Raw genomic sequence first — 11,458 nt, 5'->3', positions numbered from 1 at the left:
TGCTGATGTATTTGTGTGCTCATACACATCTGTATGTCTGTATTTGTGTGAGAGACGGTGCATGTTGGTGTGTTTGTCTAACCTGAAACACAGTGACAGTCGCCCAGAGCAGAGAGTCAAAGTTTTTTCTGTCAGGTAAAGTGTCTCCACTGTCTTGTCGCAAACCAAATTTACACCCGAACAGATGCATACCCAAGATACTGCAAAACACACACACACACACACACACACACACACACACAAAACAATGAGAAAATATATTACTTTCATTACATGGTGATTTAATATGGATACTGTGCAACAAGATGCAGTAATGCTGCCTGTGTGAATAATTGTGTTTGTGTAAAAAGGTGATACATGTGGTAATATGTCCTCTAACTGAGTAAGAAAAAGGTCAGTAGTAATGATTATGATTTTTGTGAGGTATAATCAGTATAATTAATGCTGAGAAAACATTTTCTGAGTCACGACCTGCAGTATCAACTTTAGGGAAAGAAAAAAAATACCTGAATATGAATATAAAAAGCATCAGCAACATGCAGAATGTGGCCACATTGTCCATAGTCTTCATCAGCACCACCAGCTGCCTCTGCAGGGCGGGCATGAAACGGATAAGCTTCAGCACCCTCATTAGCCGGAAGGTCCTCAGCACCGACAGACCGCCATCCTGCTGACCCACGATCTCCCCCACACTGTACGGAGGAAAGTGAGACACACACATATGCAGTTATGTTAGATCCAATGTGTAAACAGCCAATAGCTCTGACCAATAATCACAGATCCCTGCCCAGTTCAAGTGGAATGGAGCCCTGCTAATCATACTGTATGCATTTTCACCTATTTTTTTAAGGTCTACTGCTGTGCAATAATTTTTTAACAAACATGTTCTTTGTTTGAGCATTGTAAACAGCACTTCAATTTTTGTGATAAGGAACTGCACATTGTGTATTTCTGCTTTATAAAACAGTCTTTAGTAATTTATTTATATCTGTTAAATCATAAATCAGTATTAACTGATTGTTTAGGCCACTTTAAGGCAGAAGAACAGGCTTAGCAAACAGTTTACACACCAAGCACATATGGAGCAACATTAATATTCATTTTAAGTCTGGCCACCAGATGAATGTTAGTCCAATATTCACTCTCCTTTTGTGCTCTGTTTTGGTCTCCACCAACTCCCAAGAAACAAATATGGCTTAGCGCTCCACTAATGTAATGCTAGCTAGCTAGCTGGGCACCCAGCTCAATGTTAGGTTCGTAACATGTATGTGCTAACAGCTAGTAACAGCTAACAAATACATAGCTGGCTGGCCACAAGTTGCCCCCAACCCCATTGGTGCTACCCTGGAACCAGTTTTCCTAGTCAAGAGCAGATTCTTTGGCTGACAAAAAGCAAAGAAAACAGAAAACAGCTGCCTGCTAGAGCTGGAAATGAAGCTAATAAGAGCTGTGACAGTGAACAAAATAGTAAAGCAGCTTAGCGATGAGCTAAATAATGAAAAAAAGAAATAAAATAAATAAAATTCTCTGTAAAGCTGAGGGGAATTGCTCTAATTCTCTGTGGGTTCATCACTATGAGCATCACCTGTCACATTTGACCCATTGTTAGTATAAAAATATTTAAATTAACCATTCAGATAATATTACAATTAACCAACTTTGTAATTTCTTAGCTCTTCTGATGGAGACGGTGACCACTGTGTTTACTACAACGTTGCACTTGACAAACTACAAACTGCAGCATTGCTCTTTGAGACGGTTTAAAATCTTTGACCGCTCTATTTAATCCCCACATTGGAATGGTAATATTGAGTCAGTTTTATTGGATGGAAAGCTAATGTGACTGTACTTACATGCTCTGTCTTAGCTGTTTCTTCTTGTATAATAATGGCCATGGGTATGTAGTGCCTTTGTGTTCCCAGTGACATTATTTAAAAAAACAGATAGCATGGAGAAAAGGATCCCCTCATCATTTCAGGGCTCTCTGAAAATGTTTTGGGGAAAATCCTGCTCTGCAGCTCACCTGATGACCACGATGATGCCATCAAAGACGTTGTAGGGGTTCTTGATATAGCCGAAGGGCCCATAGACCAAAACCTTCAACAGCATCTCCAGAGCGAACAGGCTGGTGAACACAATGTTACTGATCTCCAAAGCGCTGGACAACTCCTCAGGCTGGAGACGGAAACACAGAAGACAAAAAGAGGACAGTGGTTAGTGCATGATTGTGGCATACTACATGTCTTAAACCTTGAAATCTTATACCCTTGTTTTCAGCTTGACTTCCAGCACTTTGAACTTCCTCCAACTGTATTAGATGTATAATCTGTATACAGCCTGAAAATCACAAGACTGGAGTAGCAAAGCATTCATATGAGTACAGCAGCAACACCTGCTATGCCACATGTGTGCAAGGAAATATGCTAATGACTAAATTCAATTCAAAAATGACAACTCTGTCTTTTCACACTCGATACAATACACACGCTCGACCTTTATCTCGCACCAGGACACAAACACATCACAATGCTGCCGCTGAATATGCCCGGGACGTTTGCTCAGAGCTCATCAGAGAATTGGGCTGCCACTCACATCTACATCAAACAACTGGTGGTGTATGTGTGTGAGCATTTGAGCGTGAGTGTGTGTGTGCCAGAAAGAAAAAAAGACAGAGCGAAAGAGAGAGAGAAAAAGGCAGCGCAAACAGACAAGAGAAAGAACACAAGCCAAAAGATAAAAGGTGCGGCACATCCAAATACGACACAGTATGTAAATCAGACGTCTATAGCGAGCATCCGTAATTATCGGCGGGGAGAAAAGAGCCGGTGGGAATGCTGTTATGTGTCTGTGGACTGTGCAACACCCCCAGACAAGCTTCACGGGGCTTTTCATCTCCATGCAATAAACAGTTTACACAACTCAAACGTGGTGTCATACAGACACATTACACTGACATGACACAGAGGATGGAAGGTGTCGAGGGCCTGATCTGCGCTCGCATGTTCTCCGCCATAAATGTGTAAGCGAGAGCGTGCACATATGTGTGTGTGATCTTACAGTCTCAATATCCCACTGTGTTTGTGTATAAGGAGAGTCGTCCCAGCAGAAACATTATCCCCAGGCTGAACCAGGAGGTAATGTAATGTAATGTAAACATATGTGCCATTAAGCCTGTCCTGGTGGGCTGCCATTAATCACTATACACCATGACTGTTTCAGCCACGACGGCTCAACACTAGCATGGATACACAGAGGAAGGAATACAGAGATTAACATCGCTAGTTGAATAACAGCCCCTCATGCTGCATTACGGCACCAGTTTTTCTAGAAGACTTAAGCAACAGTGACACAGAGTCGCTCGGTTATCATGAAATATTATCACTGGTTACACTGCCTCTAGGTCATACAGTATGGGGAAAACTGTTGCTCCAGTAGCCCTGCTACTATCTGTATTTGAATCTGTGTCTGTTCAACCATCTAAATTATCTGTATTCGTATCCATACTTGGAATCGGCTTGGCTTAACCCGGATGTGGGTGTTGCTAACACCCACAGTTGTTTCGTTTAAGCCTGAAATTGATGTGAGGAGTTCAACATTTGGAGTGGAGAATTCATCAATACCACTCTCATATCTGTACATTAATGTAAGACTGAAGCCTGCAACTGACTTTCTTAGCTAGCACGGTACACCCCCCAGGTTGAGTTTGTTACTGTTGGGTGGAGCCAGGCAAGCTGTTTGCTCCCTGTTTTCCATCTTTAGGCAAAGCTAAGCTAACCAGCTAATTTTGGTAGCTTCATATTTAATGTATAGATACGAGAGTGGTATTGATTCCTTTAATCAGTCTCCTTGCTGCAGTGATGTATAAGTGTACTCCAGGGTGTGTCAGTACACTGTGACATCATTTGCACAGGCGCAAAAGAGCACATTTCAGATCCTAACCGACCACACTCATCAGTGATGCTAGGTGTGGACAGAGGTGCAACAGGTGCACAACTGTCGACCAAAGAGCATTGCTTGCTTTTCAGGCTGGTGTTGAGTGACTCTTTAATTCCAACTAAATTAAACCAACCAAACTATTTACATAACGGCAGCAAAGCAATTTCTTGCAGAACTATGAAATTTAGTGGTCCCAAACTTGAAATGGATCATTCACAATGTGCCTGTGTGCTCGGTGTAAGCGCAGTCACAAGCAACCACCCTCTACAGAAAACTTCAATAAGAGCATCTTGACAGCGTGTCTGAGTTTCAACAAGTCAACACTTACAAGTCATTGCTTAGTATTAAGTCATTACTCCCTTAAGACTACAGTGCTACGGCAGGGCCTGGGGCAGAAAAGAAGGTCCAGCAACACCAAGGCCTCATATTGCACCATAACTGAGAGCCTGAAGCTTCAAACCTGAATTTCACTGGCTTGTGATAGATTAACAAAGTTGTCATCACTACTCGCTATGTCTGAGTACTCATACCTAAATGACAAAATAGGTTGTAACTCATATTACTACATAATATGAGGTTGCGTTTTAGGTGACTAACAGTATTTGATAAGCAGGCTCATAAGTAGAAACCGCTGCTGACTGTTGATAGGGGACGTGATGCAAACAGCAATCTCGAGGGTCGAACTTAGATTCTACGCCCAGCTGTCCACCCCGACAGGGTTGGATTAACCCGCTAGGAGCCCCGGGGCAAACAGGAGCTCCAGGCCCTTACTGACCTCCTGTTCTTCCCACTCTCTGTGCACTGTGCATGTAATGACGGTCCTGCTTTACGGCCCCTTAGCTGTTCTATTTATATGCTATACATTTATGTGCTTTTGTGGTAAATACTACCACAAACAATCAATGTTGTCACAGTGAGGATATATCTGAAGTGCTGAATAACAAGATTTGTATAAGTAGGTTGTAAAAAATAAAGGTATTTCAATGAAGTCAGCCAGTAAGTAAATATCTGTGACAGGATTTTGCTATAGAACTGACTCCTGGCCAATCAGGGGAGAGGATATATGCACAACCACTAAAAGTCTCAAACACTCGAGGGCAAAAGAATGAAATTAATGAGGGCTGAATAGCCCCCTGCTCTTGCATCAGTGTTGGGGCTTGTGTCTTTAAAAAAAAGTCAGTTATGACACAATTCAAAGCTGAACTATTCCAAAAAGTTTTGTCACATTACAATTGGCTTTCACCGAAAAGCTAGCTGCTTTACCTTTCAGAATCACAATTCATCCCTTCTGCAATATTAGCATTAACACCCAATATTCTTGTCATCCTTATGTTTATTAGCTCAAAGGAAATATCCATCTCAAACAAGTTGATATTTGTTACCATTGCTCTTCTACGCCATAGGCTTTTAACTGAGATGCCAACAGCTAACAATGAGGAGAACTAATTGGGGAATCAGAGCGGCTGGCACTTTTTGGCAACATGAAGAGGAGCCAAAAGGTGATTACTTTCTTGAGTTGTGACAAGAATAATATAAATGAAGTGTATTTCATCATATTACTTGTTGGGCATGTTAGTGAAGGCATCATGTAATGCATGTGCAATATTAAATGAGCAGTGCTGAATGTGTACAGAGAAGAGAGCAACATCTTTCCCCTCCTGTCTCCTTGTTAAAAAAAGAATCATTTGTCCACAGCCTGCAGTGCGGCTCCTGCCAGGGAAGCCCGCTTCCTGAAAAACAAGCTTTTCTCCGTTTCATCTCACCTCTTTGTCATCGTCTGTGTCTCTTGTGTCTGTCTCTGGGTTCACAGACACAGACGAATCTATTCGTTTGATCCCGCTGCTTTATTGTGTCCATTCATTTGTACACTGGTGAGTGCGGCGGCGGCAAATCTTTCATACACGCAACAACACATTGTGCGATTAAGAAAAGTTCAAAGGGTAAACAAATGCCGGGGCACTTAGATGTTTATGTGTTCTTTCAGATGAATGCCCTCACACATGACTATGTCGAAAACACACACACACACACACACACTAGACTAGTGTAATACCACGGATGCACAAAGGTGTACCCAAAGTTACACTAATAAGCATGTGTACACACATCCACAGGCCACACACATAAACCCACACTGTGAGCTCCACTCCCACACTCATTACCATGTATGCACACATACTGTATGCACAAAGCTCTGCACAGACTCACACTTATAACCATGGCACGTAGACACACACATGCACACGCACAGCTTTATAATAGATTCGATTGATAAGCCAGAACAAGAAGTACAGTTTTTATGAGGTGAGACTTGGACTGCAGACATCTGGCCTTGAGACTGAGGTTCAGATCATTATTTTTCCCCCACTGTTTCTGCTCTCGCTATTGTTCCAGCTTGTATATTAGACATTCCTCAGACATCATGCAAGATTACCGCAAGAGAATGAGACCATAAAAAAAACCTTTCTCACACATAGAAACGCACACAGGAACACACAAAAGACATGGAGGTCGAAAAACTACACCCACAACCCCCCCACAAACACACACACACACCAAAGGTTCACAGCCATCAGCTTATCCAACGGGAGAAATTTCTTAATTGACTAATAGCCAATGAGGTGTGCGTGCTACCTAGAGAGAGATGAATGTGTCCGCGTGTGCAAGTGTGCATAAGTGAGAAAGACACTTTCCTTTTTCTAATTGCTTCCTTCAATGGCTGTTTCTTGGGTAATGAGGCTGCCGGAGCATTAGGAGGTAAAGTGTGTTAGATGAGGAATAGTGTAATCTGGTTAGTGCTAATGTAATGTCACCTAATCTGATGTGATCTAATCTAAACGGGATGCAGCGAGCCGCTCCGCTCCAGACTGTCAATGATGCAGCACCATGTCTGGTGTGCGTGTGTGTGTGTGTAGGTGTGTGTGTTAGTTTAATCAAGTGGTTTGCTTAGGCATGCTACAGAAGAGGAAATTTTTAGCATGAAATGGAGAATGATACACCCACCATTATGGTTGGCTGGTTCGTTGTGATTCAATAATAATGATGATTTGTCTCAGATGACTGAATGAAAGTCTGTGTCAACGCCTTAACATACTAGGTGAAAGAACTACACAGGGGAAATAATGACTCTTTCCAAAGCATGACCATAATAAACAGCTACAGACGTTTCAAAGGCAAGGTGCCCCATCATGCCTTACAATGGCACTTTTTATTCTTAAAGTTGTTCAGCTCCTGTTAATATTAATGGAATAGGTTGATGTTATAATGTAAATATGGATATTTTATTTATTATAATTAGACAAAAATATTTAAACCACCCCTCATATGAACAGCTAGCCTGGTTGTGTCCAGAGGTAACAAACTCCACCCTAACAAAGTCTGTAAAGCTCACTATGAACACAAGAACACTTATTTCACACATTATGTCACTTTAATCAATACAAAGAACAAACAATTTCTTGGCAAGTAGAGACCTATTCCTAGCCACGAGAAAATCCAGCATGTACCTCAAAAAATTACGAAATTTGTTTAAATACATGAGAATGTTAAATATTTGTTTAAATCTGGGTGTTCCACAAGGGTAAACTTTAGGGCCATTGCTTTTTTAAATGGAAATATGTTCAGTCTTTGATGATTATTTTGGCATATTTTGCATCATACTATAATATGAGTAAGTATCTTTTATTCTAACATATTCATTAATATAATTTTGATTGCTGGTTCACTTTGAGCAATGAATTCAATCATATATCTAAATGGCTTGAGTTAAATAAGCTTTTTCTTAACAGTAAGAAAACTTTTTTTGTTGGACCTAAGAAACTAGGAAGAAACAAAGTATTTAATGCTTTGCAGAACATTTACAGTATCAGTTACAAAAGGTATTTGTTAGAATTTTATTTTGTAGACACAGATTACTTTTTTTTAAAGTTCTGCCATACTCAACATCTTTCCAATCAACAAACTGCAGGTTGTTCAGTTTATACATTGTTATTTCAAACACACTCGTAAAGATTACTTTAGCATGTTTAACATCATACAAAAAGCTGAAACCGGAACCTGATGAGACAACGCCAAGGGGGATAAAATGGTAGATTCAGAGCAGGAGCTACAAAGGAGAACTTGCTGAATACAGGCGGCATGTTATTTGACATCTCACTGAACCAGGAAATAACTGGATCCATCATTTGATCACTTCATTGATTCTCTCTTTTTGATTTCATGGCCTTCAGGGGCTGGAAAAGCTCTACAAACCAGGATTAGGAGCTGTTGTTTTGCCGTCTATGTCTCACCATTGTACAAATTAGAAAAACACTTTTCTTAGGCCTGTCTTGGAGGGAGGCCAGTGTCTTCAGATGCCAACTCTGCGTTCCTCAGGCAGGGGTAGGATAAAAGCTGAATAAATATTGTCTGTGGTTGGAGCAAGGAGCTCAGCAAGAGGGTCTTTCCACTGTCTCTCTGGGTTTGGCAAGGGGAGAAGCAAATGTGTATGTGCGCAATACAGCATGAGAATGCATCAAGAGGCCTTCAAACACACATAAACACACTGACTACTGTGCACTAATTCCATAACCTATGGAAATTAAACAAGTCATAGATTTAAAACTGATGTTAATGTCAGTGCTTACAATAATACAACCTCTCAAACTTAAATGTAACTGTAAGACAGAGGGGAAAAGTGGCTGAAGGGTTAGGATGTATAAAACAGCATAATGTAATAAGGCCTGCTAAACGTCGGCATGCTAACAACAAGCATTTAGCTTTGAAGCACAGCTGTGCCTAAGTGCAGCCTCACAGAGCTGCTAGCATGGCTGGAGACTCTTGTTAAATTGAATTTAGGTGCCAAATTCAATGCGAGGCAGGTGGTCAAACAGCTTTCACTGATTTCAATGGGCATATCGATGGGAAGGCAACTGATCAAACACACACACATACATACTATACAAACACAGAAATGCATCACTGTTGAGCAGCACTCAGAAGTTTTAAAGACCCACTCTACCATATGTACTTTCTTTTGCAAAGGCATAGCTTTCAAGGACAAGTCAAAATGTCGCCCGTGGGAAATGTAGTGGACCAATTGACCCAAAAGGGACATCAGATCACTTTGTGCTCATGTAACAGCTACACTCTGAATCAATATTTATGTCGGTGCTAAAAAGCCTCCACTATAACAGCAACAACAAGGAACCATGCATTTTACCCCACTTCTCCCTCGACACTGATGATTTCGGCATCAGCACCGTTCATCGAGGGAGTGGAAAGGATGACAGAAGAGCTCCAGAAAAAAGGAAGTAGGAAGGAGGAGGACCGTCCTCTCTCTGTTGCCATAAAGACGGAGGGAAGTTTCTTATGTAAAGCAAGAGAGAGGTTGACCTTCCCAAGTAAATAGAATATGGGCTGTGTCACATAGTTGGCAGACACACAACTATTCCATCAACTCCACCATAAATGGTAACACTCTTAAACTGCACAAAGAGATAAAGCAGACACCCTCTCCTTACTCGTCCAACCCGTCCGCCTCCACTCTTCCCCCCATCACCCATTCTGTTCCTTCACCTCCACGTCCTTACACTGTCATTCCTATCCAACACTCTATTTAATCATCATTTTATCCTTCCATCTCTGTGGCACACACACATTTACATACACCGCACTCGCTGCCCTCAAAGCGAGAACATGTATGCGCCATTTCCCAAGCAGCGCAGAGTGTTTGTGTGTACATATTTGTGAGTGTATGTTTAAGTGATAGGAAGCAGATAGGGGGGCTCTGTTGTGTGTCATGGACAGTCAGGGTTCAGGCGCTATAACTCCATACACACTGATAGCCTGCAGGGTAACAACATGCCTGTGTCTTGAGATAAAAGTAAGTAAGTGAGTAAAATTTATTGAGCTATAGAGTCAATATTCATAGGCTCATGAGTCACAGAGATTTTACCTCTTTGAACTCTGGGTGAAGACTGAAGAAGACCAATGTCTGACACTGCTGCTATACCAAGACATTAAAAGTTATATACAAAATTCTCTTTCCTCTAGACGTCACACTAGAGCATCAGCATCTCAGACAAAAACAATGAGCACTACAGCAGACCAGACTCAATTGACAGTGTCTGACTAACATTATGGAAAGGATTCCTGGAGATATAGACCTTTAGTTTATCCAGAAACAGCTGTACTATCGCTATCACTCACAACAGAAAAATTAAAACTCAACAAAACCATCTTTGCCAGGCTTTCCACTGCTCCAATCACCAACTCTGGTTTGGGTCCAAATAAATCACAGCTTCAGTCGCTGTCCTGAGTTGTACATTTTCAGCATTTTTCATGTCGTTATTCGTTAGTAATGAATTGGCGCTATACAAATAAAATAAAATTTAATTGAATTGAAATTGAATACAGTTGCTTGCTCTCCATTAAAACCTTTGTTTTTTTGACATTGAACACAGTAGGACAGACTTGCCTCAACCTAATTCCTAAAGTGGCAGTTGCACAGTGTACACACTGAGTGCAAAACTCCAGCAGAAAACTTGGCTGGAGGATGTATGGAAACTGAAACCCAGCCTCTCCTCCATGTGGATGCAGTTACAGAGACAAACAGAGGCTTAGTGATCCTTGTGTCTATTGGATGTCGATGGGCTTGCAATCAATGAAGCGTCTCAGTAAAGTTTTCAGCAGCCTGTCTGGAGACTAGAGGGATCCATGCTACCCAAATTAGGAGTTAGGGTTAGGGTAAGAGCACTCAAGACCTTAGGGGAGTGAGATAAGAAGAAAGAAGAAGATGAGGAGAAGAAGGAGGGCATAGCAAGGAAGAAAATAAGGAAAAAAGCAAAAGTGAAAAGAGAGTGAGAAGAACAAAAAGGAGGTGAAAGGGAAGAAGAAAGGAAAAGAGTGGGAGAAGGGAGGCAACACAGGAGGAGAAAACTAAATGACAGTAAAAATAGGAAGGTAAGAAAGGGAGGAGCAAGGGCAGAAGGAGAAGGAGAAGAGACAGGGGAAAGAAGGGTTGGACTTCAGTGGAGAGCAGAAAGCTATAAAAGCTGCTGTGTGTGTGTGTGAGTGTGTGTGTGCTGAGGATGTTTAGCATCTGGATTTGTTTAGAGGCACTGGGTCAGGGACCGAAAGTAACCCCATACAACCTGGCTCTACTACTCCTACCTCACACCTACACACACACAAACAAACACTTGTGTCACTTAACTTTACTTGTGTTATATAACTTTATACAAAATCACACACGCCAATAACACATCTCAGAACTCAAACCCACATTTGGCAAACTGTTTTATGTAAAAACACTCATCTCATCAGAAGAAAACGTTGTGAAACCATGAATTCTTGATACAGTATTTGCGCTAATTAAATGCATTCCTGTGCTGTCACGCACAGGAAGTAAGAGTGATTCTTGTAGCTCAACACAAACTGCCAGGGAAGCAGTCAGGGTAGATTTTGGGCATACAAAGAGCATGTTCCTAGGCTAGCAAATTCCAGACTCTAGAGTCTGGAATTTGCTAGCCTAGGAACAAGA

At 41.4% G+C, this 11,458-nt stretch overlaps 1 protein-coding gene across 1 annotated transcript in view; it reads right to left on the bottom strand.

Moving 5' to 3' along the window:
* Positions 1–11,458, bottom strand: part of cacna1g (calcium channel, voltage-dependent, T type, alpha 1G subunit) — a 155,722-nt gene that overhangs the window by 87,820 nt on the left and 56,444 nt on the right. The window contains exons 9-10 of the mRNA XM_035670064.1: positions 2,024–2,175; positions 507–692 (exon numbers count right to left, since the gene is read on the bottom strand). Of these exons, the coding sequence (XP_035525957.1) occupies positions 507–692; positions 2,024–2,175 (338 nt within the window). The remainder of the gene's footprint in view (positions 1–506; positions 693–2,023; positions 2,176–11,458) is intronic.

The sequence above is a fragment of the Morone saxatilis genome, unplaced genomic scaffold, assembly GCF_004916995.1.
Source record: "Morone saxatilis isolate NCDOM2014 unplaced genomic scaffold, NCSU_SB_2.0 Contig1, whole genome shotgun sequence".
Classification (NCBI taxonomy): domain Eukaryota; kingdom Metazoa; phylum Chordata; class Actinopteri; family Moronidae; genus Morone; species Morone saxatilis.
This window is presented reverse-complemented; position numbering and strand designations above follow the sequence as displayed.